A 27,868-nucleotide genomic window follows, 5' to 3' on the forward strand; every position below is an offset into this window, starting at 1 on the left:
GACATTTTGTCCTAGAACAGTTTGGGTTGGAAGGGACATTTAAGCTCATCTCATTCCACCCTCCACGGCAGGGACACCCTCCACCAGACCAGGTTATCTTTTATTGTGTGTTCCTTGCTGGCAGACCCCTGTCTCCGTGTCTCCTAAACCAGGGAGAGGAGATGCAGTGTTGTCCTTTCCATGGACATCCTACAGACTCCTTTCTGACCAGCATGTCCCAGCTACAGCACCTGTGAGGGGCATGGCTCCTCCATTCCTGCAAAACCTTTTCAGCCTGGGAAGATGCTCCTCTAGATAGACATAGGTTAAAGCTCCCATGTGTCACAAGTTAAAGGAACAGGAGGAGGTTTGGATCTGCTCAAAGAAAGTGGAAAGCACTTCAGGTGTGGAGGAGGCATATCTGGCCTGTTCTTGCATAGTTTAAGGTGGGAAGATAATCACATCTGTCCCCTTGCATATCCCACCAATGTAACTTCCTATGGGCAGGATGTGGTGGAGTGAAAGAGGAGCTATCAGAAATGCACCTTGTTTTAATAGGAAATCCTCCAAAATGGATTTTTATGGTTTTTCTAAATGCATGTATACCTGCTGTGGGCTTTGAAATGTTTTTGTCTGAGTTGTGACAAACATCCTAGTCTTGTGTAGGAAGCACCAGGTCCTTTGATCAGAGAAATGTCTCTTTGGTCTTGAAGAGGGAGGGATCAATCCGGTCGTTCCCGAGACTAGAGCTTTTTGTCTTTGAGTACATGTATTTATTGTACAAAATAATTACCCTTGCCTTCACTTGCCTTTGGTGGGAGATGCTCTCTGTCTCCTGCCTGCTGTGTTATGTTATCTGAGGTGTCTTTTTAGGTAAAAGGGAAGAGATAAAGGAAAGGCTGAATAGGGACTCCTCATCAAGAGGGAGGAAGGTGAGCAGCTGTGTGTCTGTCTGTCCATCTGTGACAGCTGAGATCTCTGCAGTCATTCAGCTGCAGCCTCACTCTCCTAAACAAGCAGATTTCTTGCATCAAAAGAAGCAGCACCATCAAGAAGAAGCAACCAAATATTGCCTCCTGTCCACCTCAGTGCTGGGCTGGTCACTGGGATGTGTTTGTGGTGAACTGTGACCAAGGAAAACCACTTTCAATTCCCCATCTTTTCTGTATTTTAAACCAAAGCTTAATGTATTCTGTGTATTTTTGTTGGCAGATAGCAGTGATCATATATTCCTTTTAATACAGTATTTCCAGCTCAGCCCAGCCTTGATGTTCAGTGTACCTGGCTGGACTCTGCAGGATGCTTTGATTTCCCTTTGGCAGCTGCATTTTATGCCCCAATCAGCAACCAATTCCCCTTTCTCCATATAGTCTCCAAATCCACTCCTGCTGTGGAGTTTTAGTGCTCTCCTAGGAACTGGTCTGGGAGGGAGGAGGGAGCTGATGCTCTGCTGGGCTCAGGGTTCCACGTCTGCTGTGGCTCAGAGCCAGCCTGGCAGCACAGGGAGAAGTTTGGTGGCTCAGGGTGACACATCTGGGAGGGTAAAGCAGCACTTGTGGTTCAGAGGTGCTGCTGGAGGGGAGGGCAGTTGGTGGTGGATATTCTGCTCCTGGTGCAGGATGAGGCTCTTCTCCCTTTCTCTGGGGGAGAAGTGTGTGCCTTCAGCTCCCAGTTCCTCACAAAGCTGGAACATTGCAGATGTTCTGAGATAACCCCACCTTTGTTTGCAGGTCAGGCTGTTCCTGCAGGGTCACACGTGAGGCTGAACCTGCAGACAGGAGAGAGAGAAGCCAAACTCCCAGACAGTGAAAATGGGAGAAGTGACACGAGAGAAGAGAGAAGAAGAAAAAGGTACAAGAGGTGCAGCAGGGTGGGTGGGCTGCAGGATTCATGCCTTTTATTAGAGGCTATGTTCCCTGGTGCACCCAATTACCGTCTCTTCCTGAGACTTAATTGCTGATTCAAGAGTTCAGCAGTGCTCAAAACGGAGCCCTGTCCTTTGTGATCCCTTCAGGATGGCAGTGGATGTGCCCTCAGTGCACATTCAGAGACACCCTCATGGCTTCTCATGCTACGACACCGAAACTAAATTGGCAGTGTGGCTTCTTTAAATGTGATTTAGTCCTTTGTAATATCTGCAGCAGTTGGTCTGAAACTGCTTTCTGAGCTCAGCCCCTGGGGACAGCTGTGAGGGGCTGTGTGACCTGAGCCAGGTGCCCTGTTCCAGCTGGGAGCAGGATCCCAGCTTTCCCTGGCCCATCAGACGCTGCCATGGTCTCCAGGGATCACACTGCCTTCCTGCACCCACATTGTTAAACGTGTTCTAAACGTTCCACTGGTGCTGACTTTCCCCTTGGCACCCTCCTAACCAAGACAGGGTTAGTTTCTGTGGGGAATCTCTTTCCTGAAGTGTGTGGGATTTCCCACTTCTTTCCTCGCTCTCCCACTGACTCCTGCTCAGGGCATGGAGATGCTCTTTATCTTCATGGTGCCTCAGCAGCTGGATTTCCTTTTTATCCATGCAAGAGTGATTGTGGCCCAGATAAACCCTCCTTGAACCAATGAGAAAGGCATAAAGAGCAGCACAACATGGTTTTTAGCATTTCTGTGTGATTTCTGTGTGGATTTGCCCTTGCTCTGACTGATGATGCTCATCAGAACTTCAGCTGAAATCTCCAGGTTAAAGCTTGTGAGTCCTTAGCAATGATGTAGTGTCACAGGGGTGCTTTCTGTATTACAACATGAAATTCTGAGGCATAAATTAATCAGCTATTTTTATTGTGTTAGAACTTTAGATTTTGGGTCGGAGGGTTTGATTACAGAGCCTTTCTTGATTGCCAGGGTGAGATGTGTGCAAACCACTCACAGAATACAGCACTCAGACTAATCTTTTCTTGAGTGTGGTGCTTTTTTAATCCCTTTCCTCCTGCCCTTAGCCCTTGCTAGTATGTCACAGTGAAAATAGTATAGATGCAGTTGTTTACTCAAAACATGTTCTGGTTTGTTTTGTTTCTTCTGCAAGACTGGGCAAGGTGGATGTTGATGCAAATTCATTCACGTCCCAGGAGCTCAAAAAGGCCTTGGCGAAAATGAAGGAAAGTGAGAAGGCAGAAAGGAAGGTAAGGAGAGTTCCCTGTTTGTAAAGCAATGCACAGTGCTGTGAACACACCCTGTGTTACACATTGCAGAAATATGATGGTTAAAGTGATTGCTTGGGAAAATACTGGGCAAACTAATCTGGTGAATATGAACCTAAAATACCATTGCTAACCTGTCAGTGATACAGTTCCCTGGCTTTTCTGTATGATTCTATAATTCTGTGAATGGTTTGGGTTGTAAGACACCTTAAAGATCATCTCTTTCCACCCCCCTGCCATGGGCAGGGACACCTTCCACTAGCCCAGGTTGCTCCAAGCCCCGTCCAACCTGGCCTTGGACACTTCCAGGGATCCAGGGGCAGCCACAGCTTCTCTGGGCAACCTGATTTATTTATTCAACTGCTGCTCGATTCACAAAAATGTCTGCAGACCCCAATGTGGCCAGATTGCAGTGTAACAGTATTTATAAAGGGAGTTCCTTTCCCTGTTACTACTCTCCTTGCTTTAGGTTTCCAATCTCATGCCCTGGGTAGCAAAACCTGAGTGGCCATGGTGAAGCACAGGCTGAAGTTTCCTTACACAAGCTCCAACCCAAAGTAAAATAGAATAGAAGTGCTGCTTCCAGGCCTCTCCAGGCTTGGAACTGTCCCCAGCCACTGGTGGGATGATATGTGACTCCTCAGGGGGGTCACAGCCTCTTTGCCCTCTCCCCCTCAGCAGCATTTCCTTAGACCTTCACTGCTCCTGCTGCCTTGGCATTGGCTCAGCTGAAGGACAACTGAAGTAGAATTCAAGGCTCTGAAGTCTTGAAGTCAGAGTAAGGCTTTTTTCCCCTTATGTGGCAGCAGGGCAGTATTTCATTTGCTCTAAAATTATTTCATTGTTGCTGGAAATGAGGATCATTGAAATGCAAAAATTAGCGATGCTCTATTACATGAAAATAAGCTATATTTTAACCCCCCTGTTAGAATAGCTTTTGTCCCATCAACTGGGCTAAAAGCAGCTACATCTAATGGACCTTAAGTATTCCATTTACAGTCACTCCTGCAGGGAGCAAATTCATCCTTGAAGGAACTGTGTCAGAGGAAACTCAGTTACACCGAGCCTGTGCCTGTCTGTGCTCTGGCAAAGGCAGTTTGGAGTGGTTGGGTGGGGGTGGCACCGTGTGTGGTACCTGTGGTAAACTGGCCAGCAGTCATTAGGCTGACAGAGCTTTCACTTCCATTGCTCACTTGTTTTTCCCCGATGGCTCCAGCCCTTGGCTTCTGTTGCTGTGTGAGGAGCAGGGCAGTGCTTGCAGGGGACTGGGGCTTGTGGAAACCCTCCCGTTGGGGGTCACTCCTGGGTACAAACATGGCTTGGTATTTGTGTTTGTGATGAATCCCTTTGAAAAGGGTCTTTCTGGCTTTCTCCTGCTCTAGGGAAGCCCAGCTCCAGCCTGGCCTCTCTGCTTCATCCATGCCCTGCAGCACCAGGCTCTGTCCCTGCCTGTCCCAGTGCCACCAGTGCTCCTGTGCCTCTGGGGCTCTCCTAGATCTCTGACAGATCATTTTCCTTCTCACCACATGCCTTTTGTCAGCTCTCTTGGTTCGTGGCAGCGCTTGGGGTGCTGTTACTACCAGGGAGATGAGCCCTGCTCAGGACAGGCTGTCCCCTGGCCAAGCCCCCTGGCCTGGCACTTCAGCTACCCCCAGCTTATCACCACTCCTTCTGCTTCCCTTTCTGACAGCTTCTGTCCCCACAGTGAGTGCACCTTTCCCTGAGAGATAAAGCCATCCTGGAACGTTGGGATACCAAAAGCATCTTCATCCATGTTCGAGGAGATCTGCTTGATGCCACTGGCATGGAGTCACTGGGCACTTCAGGCTGGATGGGACCTCTGGAGCTTTCCAGCCCCATCTCCAGCTCCAGGCAGGGTCAGCTGTGGGTTCAGGGAGGTTGCTCAGGGCTTTTTCCAGTCAGATCTTGAGAACATCTACTTGCAGGCGAACAGAGAACAGCAATGCTGCCTCTGGGCCCCATGCACTGGAAAGACATGAGATGTAGAAATGGTGTACAAATGGTGTATAGATGTAGAAATGGTGTACAAATGGTGTATAGACCTAGAAGTGGTGTACAAAGCCCTGGTGCTCACTGGTGCTGCAGGTATGTCACAGACAACTGGGTTCCTGGGCTTCTCAGAAGGACCCTCCAGTGCTGCCCCTGCATCTCTAGTGCACAGCACTAAATCCATTGGCATGGACAGCCAGGTTCCCCTTGTAAATCTGAGGCTGGGATTTCTTTCTGTGTCTGTCTTGTCTCTCTTTATCTCCTATCTTCACATGTGGTTTCCTCCTCCTGCTTTCAAGGCTCAAGAGGAAGAGGTGAGGAAGAAGTTCCGGCCCATAGAGCAGCTGAAGGAGGAGTTTGAAAAGCTGAACATGAAGATGGAAACAGATTATGAAATTATGGTTAAATTAATCAGCAAATTCAACAGTTGTGCCTCCACGCTGGATGAAAAAGTAGCAGCCCTTTATGATCTCGAATATTATGTTCACCAGGTAACAAGAATGCATTAGTAACTACCATGTAAAATCCAGGGGATGTGGTGTCAGAAACGGGGGTTTATTTTTCTTATCAGTATCAGGTAATACAAATTGCTTAATTACCATAATCCTGGGACAATAACAGACAGCAGAGGGCTAGTGCAGGCTTATTTTATATCCAGGTTTGAATTAATCATTGCTTGTGCCAGGAGCCAGAAGTTTCCTAGGGGCTGCCTGATCTGTTATCTGTTCTCAGGTGGGTTTTCTTATCCTCTCTTTTTCTTCTTTTATCTGCTTAATGTTACAAAATGGGGTTTTATGTGCCATATTTGGGTAAGTAGAGTGGTGGCTGTTAAGAAAATAATTATTTTCTTGCTGCTTCCATGGAAAGCTGCCGTGGTTGCAGGTATGTGCCCTTACATCAGTTCACAGGGAATGTTTTTAAACACCTAAAAACCTCTATTTTGTCTTGGCTTGAGTAAGCAGTGGCATGTAGAGCCTCACTGTGCTAATTAGCTCTGTGTGAGGGTGAATATATTTCCTGAAGTCTTTCTTCCTCAGGTTTGGGCTCACACTTTTCCCCCCTCCCTCTGATCTCTCTTACTCTGCTCTCAGGTGACACATTTCTACAGAGCTCTCCTCCCTTGGGCTTGGTGCCTTCCCTGGTGCCACCCCTAGGTGGGTGTCTGGGCATCGGGGCTCTGTTCTGCCTCATGGGAAAGGACTTGGCTTCTCCCTCCCCAGTGACTGGGATAGTCGGGAATGGTCTGGGAGAGTTTCCAGTGTCACTTTATCATTTCAGAGGGTGAATGGGACAACTCTTGGGAGGTGCCCTTTCACTGGAATGTCACTTGTTAAACCAAATGTGGTACTTTAGGGGCAGATAGCTGAAGGAATGTGTTGCTGAGAGAGGGAGTCCATATGCCAGCTAATAGAAGTGTTATTTCCAGGGCTCTTTGTCCTGAATTTCACACTAAATCCCTGTCCTGGGCATGCAGAAGCTTTTGTGCTGTTTGTTCTCCCTGCTTTTGTTTCACTGATGGCATCCACCTGACTCAGAGAATAAGTGTGAACAATGGTTGCCCAAAGAGCTTCATATTTGTACTCAGGGCTAATCCTGCCTGGTTAAGGGTTCCAGCCTGCTGAAAAGCGACCCCCAAACCCCCTGGGATGCTTCGGATTCCAGTGTAAGGATCTGCACTATTCCAGCATAAAATCCTGCCTGCTTGTTGTAGCACAGGATGGGGCAAACAATTTCAGATTGGTGAGAGGAGCAGGGACTGGAGCATCAAAGGGAACCACACTGAGCATCAAAGGGGTCAGAAAGGGGGACTGGCAGGGAGGCTGGCGGGAGCACAGAGGGCTCCTTTGTGCCGTGATCACAGCGCTGCTCTGTGCCCGCGCTGGCGGGGCAGATGGCTGGGCAGCACCTTCTCGTCAGGCAGGAAGCTGATAAGAAATATGACTTGTCTCTAAGCCAGCATGGCTTTTCCTCCTCTTTCTTCTTCCAGTCAGTTGAATGCGTCCAGAGCATTATCTCTGCTTGGGACTGACTTTAGCGGCACTGGCTTAATGTAATTACTGAACAGCCGCCAAATGTGCTTGTGCCGCATAACCCTGGAAGGGCTGAGCTGTCAGGAATGCTCTGCAGAGAGTCCCAGCCGAGGGAGGACAGGGATCCTTGCAGGTGTGGCTGGCCCAGGGCAGCTCCCACCTCATGTGGGACCAGTGACGGCTCTGCTGGTCCTGCTTCCCCCCCCTCCATCTGAACGGTGACGTGCCATGGCTCTTGATAACTGTTTGGCTCCCGGCCATCCTGCTGCTGCCTCCGGGGCACAGAGTGCCCTGTCGAGTGGAAAATGCTGTGCCCTGGAGGGTGTGCAAGCAAAGGATGCTCCCAGCTCCGTGGTGTGGTCATGAGCCCCCCAGCAGCGGGGTGTGAAGCAGTGTGTGGCTCTGAGCACGCTGCAGGGAGCAAAGGAGCCGTGGCCAGTGCCCAGCCCGTGGAGAGATGCTCTCCCCTGCTTTTGAAGAGTCAGCCCAAGGGCTCTGTGTATGCTCAGATTTGTGTTGCCAGCTCTGGTTTGCTTCTCCTCAGTCAGGATTCAGCTTGGCATGTTCAGGAGCTCGTCTTGGAGAAGGGGCAGGAAGGTTTGGCTTGCTGAGTTATCTGTAATGCATTAAACCAAATGCAAATGTGAGGAGGACAGAGCGTAACTCATAAACAGCATTCATGGTCCTTGCACAGCCGTGTGTGGAGCCAAGACCTGTTCTCAGGCATTGCAGCCTCTTTCTCTCAATTATTTACTCTCCTTATCTTCCTCTCTCCCCTCCTCTGACATGCTACACCATCTCTCAGTGCTAATTTCCTCTCCATCTCCTATGGTTGACACGCTGCTTTCCCTTGCTCTTGTTTCCTAATGTTTTCTCTCTCGCCTTCCTTCCCTATTTTCTTTCTCCTCCGATTCAAAGCCGCTCCCTGAATAACTGCTGTCATATTTGCTCTTCTCCCATCCCTCTCCTCTCCCACTTTGCCTGTGTACTTTACTCAAGAGCTCTTTTGATCTTTGGTTTTCCTTCTGTGCCGATTCCAGTGGACTGAAGCGAGGCACGAGCTGCTGCCTCACAGCATCTGCCGCTCCCCAGAGGGGTTAATGCCTTCAAGTTGTTAAGTTTGGGGATTTTGTTGGTTTTAAAACGGTGGCTGAGGGAAGGAGCTCTCACAACAGGCTCCAGTTAAAAAAGATAAACACATCTTCAAAATAGGCTCCACAGCACAATTTATATTCTGCAGCTGAGGTGTCTCACTGACGCTGGAGCCGGTCTGAAGGACTGTGCTGGTGAGGTTACAGTGGGGGTTGGTTTTCCCACACCTGATGTGGGATGCAAACTCCTGCCTGTCCATTGTGCAAAGTCAACGTCCGATTCCAGCATTAAAACAGTTTCTACACAGGCTGAGCAATAAAAGGACCCACTGACAGCTGAAATTAGGTTGCTGCATAGACTTCTTTGTAGACAAAGGTGGGTCTGCAGAAAAGTGAGAGTTCTGGCAGGCCTGGTTTATAGGGACAGTTAAAAGAATGGGATCTGAAAGGATACAAAAGCTGCTGCAAATCCTGAATCAGCCCCAGCAGACCTGCAGAGACCAGCTTTACAGAGGAACAGCAAGTGGTGGGTATTGTCCCTGTGGGGAGCAGAGATGAGCTGGAGCTCCCCAGGTCCTGCTTTGGTTGGTAACAACATACCCATAGGACATAAAGCTTCTTCCTTCTCTTGGGTACCTAAAATACCTGACTTATGGCCAATTTTGGTGAAGGTACATGGTTGGATAAATATAACACTGAGCATGAAGTCATGGTTCACTAGAAGAGCGTTCCAGCTGGAGCATGGTGCTGGAGCCTGACACACCCTGCAAGCCTTGTGGCACTTGTCCTGTCCCACCCCATCAGGGGGTCGCTTTGCCTGGCTGATAACTCATTTTTATATTCTGTTCCCATCCACCAATGATTGCTGTTTTCTCCCTGTCTTTCAGGGAGGAGAAATGTTGAATTTCTAACCCTGGTTTTTTTGCACAGGCAGTTCTGAGTGTTCATCAGATCCCCTTTTAAACTGCAAAAAAAAAAAAAATCCTTGAATACCAAAATGCATTGATTCGACTTTGGATTGAATTTTTTACTTGAAGCACTTTGTGCTGTTTCTCTAAATTTTGTTTGCAAGCACTCAGAGCCTTTTCTGATCTCCTCTCCAGGGCCAGATGCCCACTGGGACTGTGCCTGGTTAGCCCCAGATCTGGTTAGAGTCAAAGGCTGATGAATCCCCCACCAATGTGTAAACTTTTTCCTTACTGGCAGTTAGTCCAATATTTTTTGTTTTAGAAAAATGATTTCTCGGGCTGCCCTGAGGGGAAGTTCCTGGCTGGCTCCTCCAAGCAGGGACTGGCTTTTGCTTTCCTTGTCCACATGAAGTTGTTGATGGTACTCATGGAGAATTCCCAGAACTGCCCATGCTCCTCACCCCAGGCAGCACAACGTGCGCTGTTGGTGCTGACAGGCTCCTAAACATCCCTGACTCCTGGTGCTACAATTGCAGCATCAATTAATTAATTGCATTTCCAAACGTGGGGTTCCCTGGGTTCCCAGTAAAGGCCTGCTCAGGTGAGAGAGCAAAGAGCTGGAGTTCTCTGATCAGATGTACTGAATTTTTGACCTGAGTTACCAGAATTCATGTCAGGAACAGTTTTGGTAGCTAGAATCAAAGTATTTGAGTTTCCAGCAATGCCTTCTGCATGTGGCAAAGCCACCCATCAGGACACTGTGCCTCTGCAGCCACGACATCGTGGCAGGATTGTGCAGAATTCAGCCACAGCTGCTCCCTCTGAATTTTTAATTGCTTTGAAACTGTGCTGGTTGGACCAGGAGGGAAGGGACGCTGTGCTCTCTGAGGGGTGGTGTTCTCCAGGAGCTGGGGGTTCGTGCTGATGGGGACCTACTCTCTCCCAGGTGGACAATGCCAAGGATTTCCTGTCCATGGGAGGGCTCCGGCTGGTGATCGAGGGGCTGAACAGCTCCGAGGCGGCGCTGAAGGAACACGCTGCCTTCGTCCTGGGAGCCGCCCTGTCCAGGTGAGCCCCGCCACCCCGGGACACCAGGTGGGCTCTCTGCCTCTCTTTGTCTCTCTTGATTTATTTCTGATAGCACAAACTGAGAGCTTCTCTTGGTGTGTGACACACCACATTGTCTTCTCCCCTTTCCTTGCTGCACCCCTTACCCTGCTCTTCTCCTCAGTCCATCCTCATCCAGCTTGTCAGACTTACCCAGAGTGATTTGGTGTTGAATCTATGGTTGTTTCTTGATTTCCCTCAACTCTTTGTTTGTACAAAGTCCAAGGGGGGATAATTCTGCCTCCCTCCCATCCCCTTGACAGCCCTCTCTTGGGGAAGATCTGAAGGAGGGTGCAGTTACAAGTGCCACCTTTCTCCCTCCTATTCCTTTCTCCTGGGCTGCTTTAGGGTAGCAAGATGCTGGCTTCAGAAATATAGCAACTGCCATGGTGTTTTGAGGGGGGTTTTAGCCCCACAGACATGGTGCTTCTGACACCAAAGGGGAACGGGGTCAGAAGCTGAATCAGGAGGAGACTGGCCTGCAGGATATTGCAGGTTCAGGGGAAGGAGCCCAGTCTGCCTCGTGCTGGGGCATCACATTTAGTCCTTCAGGTGGTACCATGTGGGCTCCATTTGCTAGGTGCCCTTTTTGTTTTATGGGGTTTGGGGCTTTGTGGGATGTGCGTTGAGAGGTGCAGAGGCTTTAGAAATGCATTGTGTGGTCCCAAACTCCAGGGTCAGAAGTGCAGAGTGCAGATTGAAAGTCAGGACTGTTTTATCTGCGTATTTCCACACCTAAAAGTATAGTTGCCTTCTCCAACATCATAAGTTATTTCTGGCTGAGTCTAATACACGGTGCACACATTTCTTTGGCAATCCTGTGTCTGATGCAGTTGGCCCTCAGTGTGTGTGAGGTCATACAGCCTCATGGACAGGAGCAGGTACCCAGATTTACACCAGGAGGGGATCCAGCTGCTGGCCTGAAGCAGAGCCTGACTCACTGATCACTATAAGATATGCCCTTACACATCAGAAACACAGACCTGCTCTTCATATTCTGGTGTATCCTAATGTTGGAAACAATATTGGAATGGTTTCCTCAGGGTCTTCAGTTGCAGGTAGACTCTTAATTTTATGTTTCATACAGTGAAGATTATGAAGAGGATCTGGAAACCTTTGCAGGTAACTTGTGAAATAACAGGAGCTGTTAAAGAGCTTCTTTCCAGATGTAGCTGACATGTCATGGTCAAGACTCAAAAAATTCATTGTCACATCATATGATGTGTAGCAGTGGCCACAAGAGTCATGCTTTTGTGTAGCATTCCTCACTCGAGTGCAAAGGCCTTTCCTTGGACAGAAACAACCTCTCATCTGATATGACTCAACTGCTGCTTCAGAAACTTTTAGACCTTTTTTCTTTGAAGGACATTCTGGCAGATGGTGATTTTGAGTGGTTTGGATGGTACATTATCTGAGAGCTCTGTTCCAAAATATGAAGAATATTATGCCTGGGCTTGGGTTTGCTTTTTTTCCCCTTGCTGTCCTTAAGCTTTCTCAATAGACACCTACATGCCAACTTGTCTGCAGTGTGCTCTCTGCTTAATTTATTTGTTCATACATTTTCTCAGCTTACTCCATGCTCTAGTTAAACTGTCAGGGGCATTTCAGGTACTTCACATTAAGCATTTCCTGATGTCTCGTGTTTTTCTGAGGGCTTGTTGTTTATTTCTTTCACACATGGCTGTTCCTAGGAGCATTGGTTAGGGGGTAGGACTTTCCAGTAAATTCCCAGAGGTGTCACAGTTCACTGGGCTGTAGGGACATGATCTGCTTGTGTGCCTGGGGATGGTGTCAGATCCTGCACTGGATGCTGAGCTGTGCCTGGGCTAGAGGTGATGCTCTGCTGCTCACCAAATGGGTCTGTGGCCACCTCCCGGGTCTCTTCAGCCAGGCTGGCTCAGGCCAGTGGTTCCAAGCCAGGCAAACATTCCCAGAGGAAAATCATGGCATGATGATAGCAGCTCCACAGCCTGGCACAGGAGGTCAGTAACTCCTGGCACAGCTCAGGCTGGAGGAGGGAGTTTGTCTGTAGGCAAGTGTTTAACACAGGAGAAAACCACTGGACATAGAGTGATCTCAGACGTGCTTGGGTCACATCCAGAGCTTTTCAACTCTTAAAAATACCCAGGGCTTCTCCAGATTTGCAATGTCCTTAGCTCTGATCGGGTGGTGAAGCAGGTAAGGGATGGAGCAATGAGCTGCAGCACCCAGGTCTGGCCTGCACACAGTCCTGCCAGGACCTGGCTCACAGGTCTGGCTGTGCTGAAAGCCCATTTGGGATAAAAGGTTTTTCCAGGGGATTAGCATCTTGAGCCAACAGGCCAGGTGGCTGGCCAAGATTTGGATCAGCAAAGGCAGGAGGAGGAGGAAAAGGCACACCAAGGCCAGCTCAGGATTTCTCCTTCCTGATATTGCTCCTATTTATTTGGCTTAAACCAGACTTGAAAAGCAGCTGCAGCACAGTGTGATTTGGGCCTCGGGGCACAGGGTCCTGGGGTCCAGCTGCCAGGATCTGTCCTCCCAGCATCCATCTCTGCCTCTCTGAGCCTCTGCCACGGGAGACCGTGACCTGACAGGGAAGAAATCAAGGTTTTATCTCTTGTTTCTCTTGTATGTCCTTCACTTTAGGCATTTGGGTTTGAATCGCTGAGTCTGTGACCAAATCAAACATCGTTCCATCTGGTGGAGTTCTCTGAGCAGTGCCCTTATTGCAACTCTAAAACCTCATCACAGTCTTACTGTTTTTAAACCTTTAACAAAAATGTTTTCCGTTCTGCAGTTTGCGAAAGTAAACTTCATTTGAACAATCCTCAAGTGCTCTGATTGGAAATAAAAGTTAAATGCACTAACAAAAATAATTGCTAGGCATGTGGGGTTGTACATTTAGGTATCCATAATTCACTAACAGTGTATGCCAATACACAACATTATCTGGATTTCCAGTGATTGCATTAGCATAAAAGCATGTTAGCATTTATCCTGTGGTACTAACATTTAAATATATATAAGTATGAAATATTAAGATACAGCATTTTGGAGGCAAGTGAAACTACTGTCTCTAAAATGTTCTTGCATATTTTGAAGGTACACTCCAGTATCTTCAGATGACAATCAGCATTCGCACCATTGGGTCCCAACATTACAAAAATGTCAATGTTTTATGCAAAGAGGAGCTATATTAAGCTAAAAAAGATTGCTGATGAGAGAAGTGTCTTCTGATGTCCTCTGAGCTATTTACAGGCAGCATCTTCCTTTGTTCGTGGCACAGCCAGGCCTCTGCGCAATCTGTATCTCCACGTTTCACAAGACTGGAAATGTGAGCCAGAAAGGATTATGCTTGTGATTAAAACCTCCATTTTTAAAAACTTTACCTTCAGGAAACGTTTTTCCACACCAATAATTTGACCATTTTAGTATTTTGTAATAAAAGGATTTTTGTAATCCGTTTAGAAGGGGAATAATAATTTATGTTGAATGCATTCTTGAAGCTTTATCCCAGATGCTCCCTGTGTGCTTAGGGGTGAGTTGGAGGTGAGGATGGAGAAAAGTTAAGCTGTGGGACCTTCAAGGCAAAGGGAAGCAGTTTGTACTTCATTGGGAGAGGGCAGAAGGTGAGATTTTGGCCTGGCCAAAGTGGGGAGCTGGGAGGAAAACCCCTTGTGCAGCTGCAGTGAGAGGCTCATGGTGTTTTGGCCAGTCCTTTAAAAACCCACGTGCTGTTCTGATGGGGTGGCTGGGGATGGGATGTCACACTGATGGTCCAAGCTGGTGTTTGCCCTATGGCACAGGGCATATGGCACAGGGCAGTCCCAGCACAACCTCTGCCCACAAGCCCAGCACTGCTGGGGTCTCGCTGTTCCCTTTGGCCCTGAGAGCTAAAACAGGACTTGATGAAGGCTCAGGAGTAAACTCATTCCAGGTGATAACTCAAACATCATCGTGCAGCAGCACTCAGGAGTTGTCTAGAGATGGATTGTCTTAACCATTTCCCAGAAGATTAAACCCCTTAAACAATGTCCATGTGCTCCTGAACACCCCAATCACCATTATTTGTGTTACCCAGTTCTAAGGCTCACTGAGAGCTTGCACCACTTTGGTAAAGGAAGGAGAGGCATAAACCATGTATCTGCTTCTCAAGAGAAGCCTAAAAGAGGCTCCCCAAGTGATGGGCTCTGTTGCCTCCTGCACAGTGCTGGGCTGGGGTGTCCCAGCAATGCTCAGCATTGTGGGGTCCAGCTGGTTTTAGTTCTGCTTTCCCATCTTCTTTTCTTAGGGAAAAAGGATGGGAGAATGCTGTCCCCTTGCTCTGTCCATCAGTTCCTTGGTGGTGTCCATTCTCCCAGGGTGCATGACTTCCATGCTCTGCTGGAGAAGCACCAGCTTCTTCAGGATGTGTCTGTCAAGAGGAAAGAGCTTCCACCAGATTTAATGGTTTTGAGCCAGGTCCAGCTGTGCAATGAAACTGGTTGGCACTCACTGCTGTTAAATAACATTAGGGCCCAAGCAATAAACCCAGGAAAAGTAAAATTAAAGACCTTGCTTTGATGCTGTCTTGTAAGGACATAAGAATTTCTGGGCAGAGAAATAAATCTAGTTAGCTTAACGAGCACTGTCCCTACCCATTTATTTCAAATCCATCTTCATCCCTTCCTCCTCCAGCTTCCCCTTTACATCCTGCAGTCTTTGCCCATCTCTTTATTAATTTTCCCTGATTTTTTCAGTGGCCCTGTTTGCCCACACCATGTGTTTGCCATGTCCCAGTCGCAGTAATTTCAGCTCCACTCCTTGCCCGCTTATAATTTCTTGCTTTGTGGGTTGTCTCTTCTATTTTTATTTGAACTCCTGACTTGTGTGGAGTTATCAGCTTCACTGCACTTAATTTCAAATTAATTTGATTGGGTCACCTCAATTTTTTTTCTGTAACGATAATGAACTCAACCTATTTAGCCTTCCCCCATTATGAATAACCTTAACAAAAACTGCAGTGCGGTATAAATGAGTGTTTCATCATTGTGGTTAATTACACAGAAGAATAAATCCCTAAACATTTTTCAGCCTCTGAAATCTAACAAGGAAGTGTAATTAACAATTAAAGAGTAAACTGCCATCCTTGTGCTCTCTGGAAGACTGGGAGAGAAAAGTCTAGAATGGAAGGTTTGCCCCTGGGTTTTGGGGGGAGTTGAAATGCTGGGGAAGTGCTGGTGTCTGGAAGCAGCAGGTGCAGCTGTGGGGGGTCAGGTCCTTGTCCTGTGCCACGTTCCTGCAACTGCTGGAGAGCTGACAAGGTGGGATGGACGCCTTGGCCTCACTCTGTGGGACTGGTTTTAGTCCAAGGATGTTGTCCTTTCTGTAAAGGGTGGGAATTCTGGAGTGAGTGATCGCATCCAGGGGGTCTGGGTTGGACAGGTGGTGTGAGAGAGGTGGGCAGAGAGGCTGAGCAGTGAGGATGCAGATGGCTGAAGGTGGAGTGTTTGGCCTCACATCACCCTGGGCAGTGAGCAGACCTGCCTGGCTCCTCCAGCACTGAGATCATTGGGTTCTCCCAGTTATCCCAGGGCTCAGCCTCAGCAGTGCAGGTGGCTCCTGCTGTCCCAAGACCTGTGTGTGGTGTCCTTCCCTGAAGACCCAGCCCCCCAGACCCGCTGGTGCTGCCTGGGGCTGTGGCAGGGATCGGATCAGGAGCACTAGGAAGCTGCCCCAGCAGAGCTCGGCAGCGGCCTCTCCTTAGCAGGGAGGGTGGTGACACAACCTGCAGGAAGAACTCATCACAGCCAGGTCATGCATTATATAAAACATGTTGTTTCTGTCTCCTCGTGTTTAGTAAATGCTCTGTGCTGCAGCCTTGAGTTATTGTGGTGGTTTCCATTTACAATACACAGTCAGGCTGGTTACTTAATCACTTTCTGCCACAAAAAACAGCCCAAACTTGCTGTTTCTCAGTGCAGACCTGGTTCCACAGCTGGACACAACATGTATTCCTCTGTCTCTTCAGCCACTATTTATTCATCCTCCTTGCTCTCCAACTCCCTGACAGGAGGGTGGAGCCAGGTGGGAGTCGGGCTCTGCTCCCAGGGAACAAGCAGCAGGACAAGAGGAAACGGCCTCCAGTTGCACCAGGGGAGGTTTAGATTGAATATTAGGGAAAGTTTCTTCACTGTAAGGGTTGTCAAGCACCAGAACAACCCTGGAGGCATTTAAAAGATGTGCAGATGTGGCACTGAGGGACCTGGTTTGGCAGTGTGGTGTGAGATTAATGGTTAGACCTGATGATCTTAGATGTCTTTTCCAACCCATATGATTCTATGTTCTCTGTTTATCTTTTACTACAGCCTGTGCACTCAGCTAATGGCTTCACAAGCTTCAAAGGTTTTCCTCTCTAACCACCCACATTATTTTCCTGACCTGCTGTGACTTTCCCATGTTGTGCGTTCCCCGCTTTCCCTCCAAGCAATAGGTGCAAAAGGCTCCACAGAGAGGAGGCATCTGCCTGTGCTCTTTAATCAGGGTGTGCAGGAGGCTGTGGCAGCCCATTGTCCTGTGTTTCAGAAGGGAGGTAGAGAAAGTGCATTGAGTAGAACAAGGAAGCAAAGAATGGGAGATGAACAATGAGAGAGGAAATGCAGGATGCTTGGTGATGTATCTGCTCCCAGAGGGTTTGGGGTGGACAGCACTGAGCCAAGCATTACAGCTATTGTCTGAGCTCCCGTGGGAGGATGCAGATCCCACCTCCTCCTCTGTAGGTCCCGCTGTGTGCACCCTCCTCCTCCTTCCTGATTGTGGCTTTTGTTGGATTTAATTGCTGACAGGCTGCACACAGCCAGAATGCAAAGCCAGGCTTGGGGCTGAATGGCAGTGGCAGAAATGGGCTTTTGGAGGGCTGTTGGGGGGCTGCCCTTACCTCTTGTGGGCTGTCTTCTGGATTTAACCTTATTTGCTCCTCCACTCTTCCCGTTGTGCTGAGGAGAGGCTGGCAGAGCTGCTGGTCACAGAGCTTTCATAGGAGGCAAAATAAATGCAGGTTTCCATGGCATCCAAGGATGGCCCTTGGCTGTCCTGACTGAAGAGGGACCAAGTCTCAGCAAGAGACCTCGTTTCCAGGTTGTCACCTTCCACCCTACCTCTTCTCTTGCTACAGTGTTTTAGTAAGATTTTTCTCATCTGTCTCTTCATGTGCTTAAAGATTCATTGAAACAGGTGATTATTCATCCATGAAGACAGTTCCTCAGGCCTTCCACCAGATTGCTGCCAACCTCACCCCTTCAAGGCTCTCCAGGTGTTTGAACGGGATGATGAGAGAAAACAACAGCTTACTGGAAATTATCTCTTTCTGAAGAAACTCATCATCACTGTTAACTACTTGCTCTTCCCTGAAGTGCTGACATTCTGTGTCTTCTTGTGAGCTGGGTTTTAATCTCCCTTTATTTTAGATGATCTTTTTTCTGCTTGAAAGGAGATGTCCATCAGAGGCCCTCGAAGCTGCCTGGCATGTTTGGAAGGGCATGACTCACTGGCTTGTCTGCCTGAGAAGCTCTGCAGCCCTGTGAGCCCTGAGCTGCTCAGGGCAGCTGTCTGTGGCCACCCAACATCCCCAGGTTGTTGGTGGGCAGCCCCCTCCCCGTGGGACAGCTTGGAGTCACCACATCAGCTGGAGGAATGCTATCACAGCTGCTTCCCACTGAGTCTTGGCCCCTTGATCCCACTGCATGAGCCCTGAATAGATTTGAAAACTAATTTGCTGCTCAGAGCATCAATAGATCTACATCACTTGTCCTTTCTGCTGCATTTAATGAGCTTCCAAGGTGCTGCAGCCAATTCCAGAAGGCAGCCATCAAAGGATTGTGTCTTTGCTTCCATCAGAAGTGCCCCTCCAGCACATGGCACGCATGTCTCTCATGAATTTAACGTGGAGCACATAGTATACTTTCTTGCATCCATCCTTTCCAGACTGTTTCTCCTCTTTGTTTCTGACTGCCCTGAAAGTCGGGGATGAGAGAGAGGAAGGGCTCTTCCCACAGTTGGTGTAGCTGGAGCCCTGGCGATACGTGGGTCATGGTGAATGTCCTCCCACAGAGCTTCTCTCCACATCTGACTCCCTCTGTTATTCCCTACTGGTGCCCAGCCCTACCTGCTCCCTTCTGTCAATCATCCTGGAGCTGGCCTGTGCTTTGGGCATCCCTGCCTGCATCAGTCTCGTGGAAGTCCCACGTGGGACACGTCTCTGTGTGGGTGAGGAGTGAGGGCACACGTTGGTGCTGCCGCTCTGACAGCCGGGAACGATGGGCACAGCCCCGCGAGGGACAGGTCATTAATCCTTAACTGCATCTGCTGAGATCAATAATTAGGGCTGCTGCTCTGTATAAACCACCAGATCAACACAGGAGTTGCCTTATTAAAGCAGACGTGCGGGCCTGGCTGGTCAGAAAGCCCCTGTGGCTGGATTGCAGAGGTGGGAACAGAATCCAGGTGGGACTGGTAGGGTGACATGTAAATGAGGTTTCCCTGAGCCTTGAGCAGCTCAAACCTGCCATACACAATGAACCACGAGGGTTCTTGGGTTTTACCTATTCCTGTCAGTGCAACAGGGAGGGTTGAAGAGGGTTTCTGGATTCTGGTCCACGCCTGGTACAGCAGGGTGGCTGCACACAGGAGTGTGTCTGATCTCCTCTGCATGTTCCTCCTCTCCTTGTGGAAGCAAGTTATGTCACGTTTCCACACATACTCTGTCAGAAAAGCCTCTTAAAATGATTTTAGTTTGTTTGCATGTCTTGGAACGAGCAGGAACTCACTCGAGTTGTTTTCCAAATTAATACCCCGCTGTTTTTACTTAACAAGCTCTTTTTCCAAGCTGAGAACAGTAACGACTCTGAGATTTCTTTTTAAAAAATGCATTTTCTTCTGAGGCATTTCATATTAAAATCTGTTTTAATTTCAGTTCAGCTAATATGTGAAAACACACAGTAAGGCATTATTGGTCCCTGAAGGAAAAAAGACAGATGGAACCCAAAATGGAATTGGCTTTATGATTGAAACCTTCAAGAGTGCAATGGAGTCAGGGCGTGGTCCTGCCCTGTCAGCACCTGGCAGCAATTCAGCTGGTGTGAACCTCCACGAGCATAGGCTGAGGAGAAATACAGATGTCCCCTGGTAGAGCCAGCCCTGGTTGTCCCCTCTTGGTGAGACCTGTGGCTGGAGGAGGGCAGGGGTGAGCAGGGGGGTGGTGAGGGTGGTGTGTGGGACGGAGGGGACGGAGGGCGTGTCGGGGCCCTTGGCGTGCTGACGTGGGTTGGTAATGAGCTGCTATTTCTGCCTCGAGCTTCCCACAGCTGTGCATGATGGCTCTTGTGTCCCTGTGCTGGGAGAGCTGAGCTAGGAGGAGGGGAATGCTCCAAAAAACTTGGGAACAGGAATGTGGAGGTGTGGAAGTGCTGTAGGGGGGCCGTGAGTTTGGGCTCTGCTCTGAGTTCCTGCTCCACGGGCAACCTGTGTGATTTCCTCAGGGCTGGCATTTCCCATCCTGGCTGTGAGAGGGAAGGCAGTAATGGAGAAATACCAGGCAGTGTTATCTGCACTGGCTTCAGCATTAGTGGATGTTTCTGGGGACTGTAGCCACAGACATTTACAGCATTTCTGCTGGAGAGGAGAAAGAAAAGGTGTTGCAGAAAGGAGAGTTCTCCACTGTGTTTTGGGAGCAAGTCCTTTCCATGCAAACTGGCTTTACAACTCAGACCATGACCGTGCTTTCATGGTCAGCAAGTCCTGAGCAGCTCTAGAGCTGGAGAGATGCAGCAAGTGAAGGCAAAGATGCTTTGCCAAGGCAAATCCACATCAGTTATGGAGCTATGTCAGCACATCTGCTTGGAGAGGGTACAAAGGGGATGGGTGAGGGCAGTGATGGCAGCGCCAGGAGATGCCCAATTTCCCACCCAGTGCTCACTGCTGGTCTTGCCTCTGTGCATAGATTGTGTTGACATGGGGCACACTTGCCAAAGAGAGGGCTGTGGGTGCCTCCCCCTGAGCTACTGAATAGGGCTGAGGGGGTCTAAAACAAATTAAGGAATGATTTGGTGTAGAAAGTTGAAGTTTGCCTGTGGAGATCATGGTTTAAGGTGTGGAAGTGGCTGGGGGCCCATGGCTCTGTGTGTGCTGGGCAGGTGTGTGTCCCTGAGAGCAGGGTTGTGTTGAACTGGTCTTTCTGGAGCAAACTGGACAACGAGCAGCATCCATGGGTCCATCAGCTGGGAAGAAGGTGACAGGCATGTGTCTCTTCCTGTGGTACAATAGCAGCACTTCCCAGTTAAGAACATGACTGGGACCTTGCTAATTGTCCTGATGAGTTGGAGCACTGCTGGAAATGACCTGATCCTGCAGATCTATGGGGAGCTGAGCAAACTCCTGTGACATGCCCAGCACCTCACCAAACATCCCCTGTTCACTCATTCTGACAAGTGCCATTTGATTTTTGTTATCCCTGATCTCCACTAGCATGGTCAAGTTTGCTGAGGTGTGTTCTGTACAGAAAGAAAGGCTCCTGAGCTCTTTCTGCAGGACCTGGACAGGAAATTGTGGAGAAATACTATAAAGCTGCTGTGGATTTTCTTTCCTTTCCCTGGGGACTCTGGGGATTGCAGATCAGCGGATTGTGGATTAGCAGATCAGGAATAAGAAGTACATTTTTCATTCTTAGGTTACACACTAATGAATTGAAAAATTTAATTTCTTTAAATCCAGCTATTTCAGATAGAATTGGTGAAGTCATCTTGTGTCTCTTCTGGTACCTCAAGAATGACTGAACTGTGATCTCTCTGGGGTCACACCATGCACATTCACTTCTTTGTCTTTAGCCTTGGCTGGTACAAAAGTGCACTCTGCTTGCAAGAAGAGCCCATCCCTCATGGGTGTTCCAAGTGGGGCAGTGGGGGTGTGTGTTGGAGGCTGCAGCTCTCTGCCAGCCCTGGGTGCAAGGAGGTGAACTGAGCCCTGGGGAGCAGCCCTGGCACCAGGCTGGGGGCTCCAGTTTGGGTCTTTGAGTCCCCTAGTAGCAACTCAAGTGTCCTTTCCAACTCAGCGTATTTTGATTCCAGATGTAAGCCAAGCACTCCTCACACCTGGAGCCAGGCAAACCTGCCCTGCTGTGCCATGGAGGCCCTTGGCAGAGCTGCAGCACTGGGTTTAACAGGGTGTCTGCCCAGTAACAACTGACAGGGAGGTGAGGATCATTGAAGTCTGACTCCATCCCTGCCCAGGACACCCCAACAGTCCCACCCTGTCCCTGAGAGCGTTGTCCAAACCCTCCTGGAGCTCTGGCAGCCTTGGGGCTGTGCCCACTGCCCTGGGGAGCCTGGGCAGTGCCCAACCAGCCTCTGGGGGAAGAACATTTTGCTGAGATCCAACCTGAGCCTGCCCTGACACAGCTCCAGCCATTCCCTGGCTGCTGTCCCTGCTCACACAGAGCAGAGATGGAGCTGCCCCTCAGGAGGAGCTGCAGATCCCAATGAGGTCTGACCTCGGCCTCCTCCTCTCCAGCTGAACATACCAAGTGCCCTCAGCTGCTCCTCATACAGCCCTCCCAGGCCCTTCACCATCCTCATGTCCCTTCTTTGGACACTTTCCAACAGCTTTGGACCCTTCTTACATTGTGGCACACAAAACTGTCCCCAGGACTTGAGGTGAGGCTGCCCCAGGTCAGAGCAGAGCAGGACAATCCCCTCCCTGGCGCAGCCAGTGATGCTGGGCCTGATGTACCCCACAAAAATGGAAATAAAAAATAATAATTTCTTCTTGCCCTTGGAGTCATTTCTGTGAATGAAGCTGAAGTCTTTCCCCCCTTTTTTGGATCCCTCTGTGGGGAGGGTCCTGGTACCTTGGGCAGCCCCTCCACTGTAACAGGCTGGGGTTTGGGTGATGCTGGTGCCAATGGATGCACAGACTGCAGTGGGCTCCACGTGCCTCTCCTCTAGCTGCACTGCTCTTCGGGTCTGAGGTATGCACCTCCCTACCCAAAACCTGTGCCAGGGACAGCACTGAGCAGAAAAAGGCGTTTATGTCGTTAAAAGCCTAACGGCTGCGCTGTGGGACCCTGCCGGCGGGGGGAGAGCAGCTCCTTCATTACCCAGCGCTTTAAATGAGAGCTAAACAAAAGGGCCCAGGCTCTCCAGAGCCGGCTTTATTCACACACCTTGTGATGCTGAAAGTGGGTCTGGAACGCGGCCGCCTCTCGCCACGGAGCACCGGCACCCCCGGCAGAGCCGTGGGCTGGCGCCTGCCGGGGCAGGAGCACGGCACTGGGACATCTGTTACTCCCCTCGACTGATGAACGGATTTGGGGCTGTGCCCATAATACCTTGATTAACAATTAACATGATGGAACTGGGAAATACATCTCATTCCCCGCCCGAAGCCGGCAGGTGAGGATATATGTTACTGGCTGATTGCTGTGCCTTGTTAGAGCCTATTTACGGGTGATTGAAAAGCAGAGGCTTTGTGTGAGGAGAGACCTTTAATCTCCTGGCAGAGCCAGCGTGTTTCCCTTCAGGAAGCGTTCCTTCTCTCCTGCTTATCTCTAACCCCTCTCTAAACCTGAACCTGGCAGAGACCAAAAGAAAGGCAGGATCAAAACAAAAATAATTGGGATTGCTGGCTTTTGTGGGCAGTCTGAACCCGTTATTCCTCCTTACCAGCTAGTTATTCCTAAATAACTCTTGTAAGAGACAATTCAGCAGTTGCAGCATCTCCTTGATGAAAAGCACTCCAATGTAATAACCATGGCAACAGTTGCTGAGGGCCGGGGTGGTGAGGGATGGGGACGTGCTCTCTGAAGGACACTGGCCCAACTTCCCTGACAAATGGCACTGCCAAGCACCGAGGAGGTGATGTATGGAGAGCCCCTGTGCTGGCTCTTGTCCTGGTGGGGTCCCAGCCACACGTGCTGTGCTGGGGATGCAGGTTGCCCCAGTGGACCCAGGAACAAGTCACATGTTGTTAATGGTGGGCATCTTCCTCTCTGCAGGGAAGGGGAGCTCGTAACCGGGCAGCTGAGGGGGAGTCGTGGGCACATTTGATTGGGAGGGAACCTGAGCGGAGGACACCACCTCTGATCCCCAAGTCACAGAGGATTTCCCAGGGTCTGGATGCTCTGGGAAAGGCTGCACGTGTCTCTCTGCTCTTGACCTTCACCCAGCCTGGTTGGTGCCAGACACTGGTATCAACAATAAAGACATGTCTCATCTCAAGAGCTTCTTCTTTGTAATCCATCTTTAAGACCGTGTTTGAAGCTCTACAGGAGAGGTGACAGAAGCCATGTGGTGCTGCAGGTGGAGGAGTTTGGGCAGTTGCCTTGAAGGGTTGGCCCTTGGTGCATGGCAGGAACCAGGAGAACCTGGACTGAGCCTGGAGAGTTTGCTGTGAGGGTCCCTCATGCCTGGGTCATGCTCTTCCCCTGCCCAGGGTCCTTCTAAGTGTTCACCATCCGGACTACCCTGGACAGACCTCTCCAAACTCTCTGGTCTTAATCTTGGCTGGGGAGCTGGTGATGGGATGAAGGCCTCTCAAATAGCTTTGTGGGGTGGTGGTATTTTTGTTAGGCACTTTTCTCTTGCTGTTGTCATATTTAATTGGATGTTTATAAGCCTGAAAAGTAAAAGAAGAAAACTCTAATGTTCACCAGAAGAAAAGAGGAGCCTGCGAAAAAGTAGCATTTGTACAGATTTCTGAGAAGAGGGCAGTAAATACTCCACCTCTGCTTAATAATAATAATAATAGACATGCTAAATATGTCTAAAAATATAAAATAATGGGCCTGTTTGGAATAGTCAACATCCTTATCACCCTGCTGCCACCTCTGCAAACAAGTTTCACTAGAGATTCTGTGCATGATTTTCAATGGCTCGGAGCAGCTGTAGCTTCTTTGACTTCAGTGAAAAGTCTGAGTGCTTGGCACGGTGGCAAACCAAGCCTCTTCCTTTCTGCTTCAAATTGGGGCTTGATTCTAAGTGAGATGAATTTTCTCCTCCTGATAATTCTGTGCATCTGAAGTGATTACAGCTCCGCGTGAGTGCTCTTTTAGGACATTTGAATGCAGCATTTTCTTCCGTCTTAAAAAGGTTCCTCCAAGCCTCATGATGCTGGAGAAGAGGGGGAGAAATAAATCCTGGTGGAAGCCGTCACATCTTCCTATGCAGATTAGAGATTAAAACTCGTATTTTTATAAAACACATACGGGGGCTAAATCGGAAAACTTCTGCTGAGGCGAGAGGGTTTTGGCTGCTGGGAACGTGCTGCTAAATTCTTATCTGGCAATGGGGAGGCAGAGCCAGGGAGTGGTATTATTTGGAGTTCTTAGAGAGTGAGCTTTAATGTTTGCTTAACTCCACTAAAAATAGACGCCACCCTCTTTTCCTAATAGGCGGCATTTGTCACACTTGATTCATTTCCTCTCCCAAACTGAGTTCCTTCATGAATATTCATCTCTACTCCCCAGGAATCTGCCTGTCCTTAGAAGTTGTACTCACGGCGACCGTGCCATAACAATCCAAGTCAACCTTTCAGGGCTCACCGAATACCTGGCCCAGTCCAGCAAACTGTGCTGGTATCAACAGCTCTCACTGATTCCTGCCTTCTCTCTGAGCTGTGATTGCTCGTTATCCCTCTCGATGAGACCCTTAACGAGTCTCCCGTTCCTGTTGTCATAGCAGCACCACATTGCCCGGTATAGCAAAGTCTCTGTCACTGCTAATTGTGTGATGGGAGGATCATTTTGGCAGTTTTTCTAGTGGGGATTAGGCCAAAAGGTCCCTTCTGAACTGTGATGAATGTGGTTTCCTTCAGAAGATACTAAAACTTGGTAGTTAGGGGAAATTTCTGAAGAGGGAAGGTTTCCATAGCAGAGAGAGGGAGAGCAGTCCTTACAGAGCTCTTCCATTCATGCTCTGCCACTGCTTAAAGCAGGAGGAAACCAACCAGAAATGCCAGAGGAGAACATAAACTGGTTGATTCGTAGTTAAGGAAATCTGTCAGTGCCTCAGACCTTCCAACCTCAGAGGTCCAGAGCATGTCACAGGTCCTGCTACTGTTGTGCTCCAGGTTGCTGCTGGAAGGGGAGAAATCTGCCCCTGCCTGGTGAATATTGAGGAAGCAGAGGGTCAACATGATGCTGGAGGAATGTGAGGCCAGCAGAGCTGCCTCTGAAGCCCTTGGCCAAGGGTGTTTGAGGAGGTGTGCATGGAAGGGCTTCTCTAGTATCTGGTGATAGGTGGCCATGTGTTTCACTCAGGGACTGAGGAGAAGACTTGAGGCACTGGTTTTTGGGGCACTGGTATGGGTGACATGTCAGTTTGCTGAAGGGATGCTGGTGGTCACCCACACCTGCGTGGTGCCTTTCAGCACGTCGGGCTGCAGGTTTGCTCCCTGACAGTCACTCCCTCCTCACTCCCTTTGCTCACTGTGTCCACATCTTTCAACATTGCTAGTTGTTAAAGGAATTCAAGGACTAAAATAGATGGAATCTCAGCAGGGTGCTGTCTGCTGGGCTTGTGAGGACCACCCCTCAGGCAGGCTTGTGTTGCCAGTGGGGTCTTTGCCATCGAGGAATCACAGAATTGGTCAGGTTGGAAGGCACCACAGTGGGTCATCTCGGTCTCCAGCAGGGTCATCCCAGAGCACATGTCACAAGATTGTGCCAAATGATTCTGAAATATCCCCAGTGAGGAGACTCCACACCCCCTCTGGTCTCTGTTCAGGACTCAGTCACTGCCCAGCAAAGAAGTTCTTCCTCATGTCCAGCTGCAACTTCCTGGGCACCAGTTCCTGCCTATTGCCTGTTGTATCATTGCTTGGCGAGAGAAGATTTTCAGCACTGTGCTAGAAGAGTTTCGTGGGGTTGCTCTGGTGCTGTGGGTGAGAAATGTGCACAGCAGAAAGAATGATCTCATCACACCTTTCACCCGCTAGCCCCAGAGCGGCGGCGTTGCGGCCACGGTTGGTTGAGGAGGGCAAAGAGGGGCAGCACTGCTGTTTGCAGCTCGACCTGAAGGAGTGATTTATCAGCCAGGATGCCACTGATAATTGGCAGGACCTGTGCAAGGCCCCGGCTCAGCATCTCTGCTCTCACACGGAGCAGCACCGCGGGGTTTGCCCAGAGCAGCGGGGCCGTGGTTGTGTGTCATCTCATCTGGGGGTCGCTGCTGGCTCAGCATGGAGCAGGGAGGAAGGGCTGCCTGCAAACAACTGACTGTCTCCCACATGCCAAAGGACGGGATCAGCTGTGCTTGTTCCCAGAGACCCACTCTCGGGACACACAGGGCAGACTTGTCCACCCTGCCTGTCGCTGGGTTATTCCCAGTGCTGAAATGGAGCCAGAATAATCCGTCACCTAAACATAGGCATGAGTGGTGTTTTTACAGAATGAAAAGAGAAAAAATAAATCCTCACCCACCTCAATCTGTCCCCCAAAATGAAAAACTCCCCTGGCCAAGCCCTGCAAATGAGTTTTTGTTGTTTGTGCAGTGAGGAGCCAGATTTCTAAAGGCTGGCTTTCAATTTTACAGCCGTTTATTATGGGCATGAATAATTGCTGGCACTGTGCTACCACTGCTGTTGTTTGCTCTTACCTTGGGCCAATTACATATGTAAGCCCCTGATTTACAAGCGAAAGCTACTTTGTGGCCTACATTTCAGGACTGAGTGATGTGTCCACAGTCAGCTGTAAGTCCCCAAATTTGTGGTATGGAACACAGAGGTCCATGGCCATAAATGTGTGGACTCAGATTGTCCAAGGCAGTATGTGACAGGCTGTCACAGCACAGCGTGAAGGACATAAACATGGAGCAGCATTTGAGCACCGGGGACATGCCCAGATTCATCCCATGGCAGGCATGCTAGAAGATTCCTGCTGCATTTGGGAAATTCACAGAGAACACACACAAAACAAAGAGAATTTGAACTAAACATAACAATTCTGCAAGATGGACTTAAACAAAGCCAGTCCAAGTCCTACTTCCCAGTATGAGAATTGGTTTGTCTGCAAATCGGTTTGTCTCCTCCTGGAAGAGGAGAATCCCAGGATGGTTTGGGTTGGAAGGGACCTCAAAGACCATTTCACCCACCTCCTGCACCTTCCACTGGCCCAGGTTGCTCCAAGCCCTGTCCAGCCTGGCCTTGGACACTTCCAGGGATCCAGGGGCAGCCACAGCTTCTCTGGGTAACCTGTGCCAGGGCCTCCCCACCCTCATAGGGAAGAATTCCTTTCCAATATCCCATCTAACCCTGCCCTCTGGTAGTGGGAAGCCATTCCCCCTTGTCCTGTCCCTCCATCCCTTGTCCAAAGTCCCTCTCCAACTCTCTTGGAGCACCATTAGGCCCTGGAAGGGACTCTAAGGTCTCCCCAGACCCTTCCCTTCTCCACCCCATCTCTTTCAGCCTATCTCCAGAGCAGAGGTGAATCCATGCAATAGCTGACATCCATTGCTAAACTTCAAAATGATCAGTTGAGATCCAGCTGAGATTTTTTTTTTCTTGCTTTTGCACAAAAGGCAGAGCATGGGAAGGAGGAAGGTCAGTGTGATGAGTATTCTCCATGGGGCGATGGTTTCCAGACAGTTGCTCAGTGGGTC

At 49.4% G+C, this 27,868-nt stretch overlaps 1 protein-coding gene across 2 annotated transcripts in view; it reads left to right on the top strand.

The window, feature by feature from the left end:
* SIL1 (SIL1 nucleotide exchange factor) overlaps nt 1–27,868 on the top strand; it is a 96,201-nt gene that overhangs the window by 50,334 nt on the left and 17,999 nt on the right. For both annotated transcript variants that reach the window (XM_029960296.1, XM_029960297.1), the window contains 4 exons: nt 1,710–1,830; nt 3,002–3,098; nt 5,426–5,617; nt 10,102–10,223. In XM_029960296.1, the coding sequence (XP_029816156.1) occupies nt 1,710–1,830; nt 3,002–3,098; nt 5,426–5,617; nt 10,102–10,223 (532 nt within the window). The remainder of the gene's footprint in view (nt 1–1,709; nt 1,831–3,001; nt 3,099–5,425; nt 5,618–10,101; nt 10,224–27,868) is intronic.

This window comes from Manacus vitellinus, unplaced genomic scaffold (genome assembly GCF_001715985.3).
Source record: "Manacus vitellinus isolate BGI_N305 unplaced genomic scaffold, ASM171598v3 scaffold_25_pilon, whole genome shotgun sequence".
In the NCBI taxonomy this organism is placed as follows: Eukaryota; Metazoa; Chordata; class Aves; order Passeriformes; family Pipridae; genus Manacus; species Manacus vitellinus.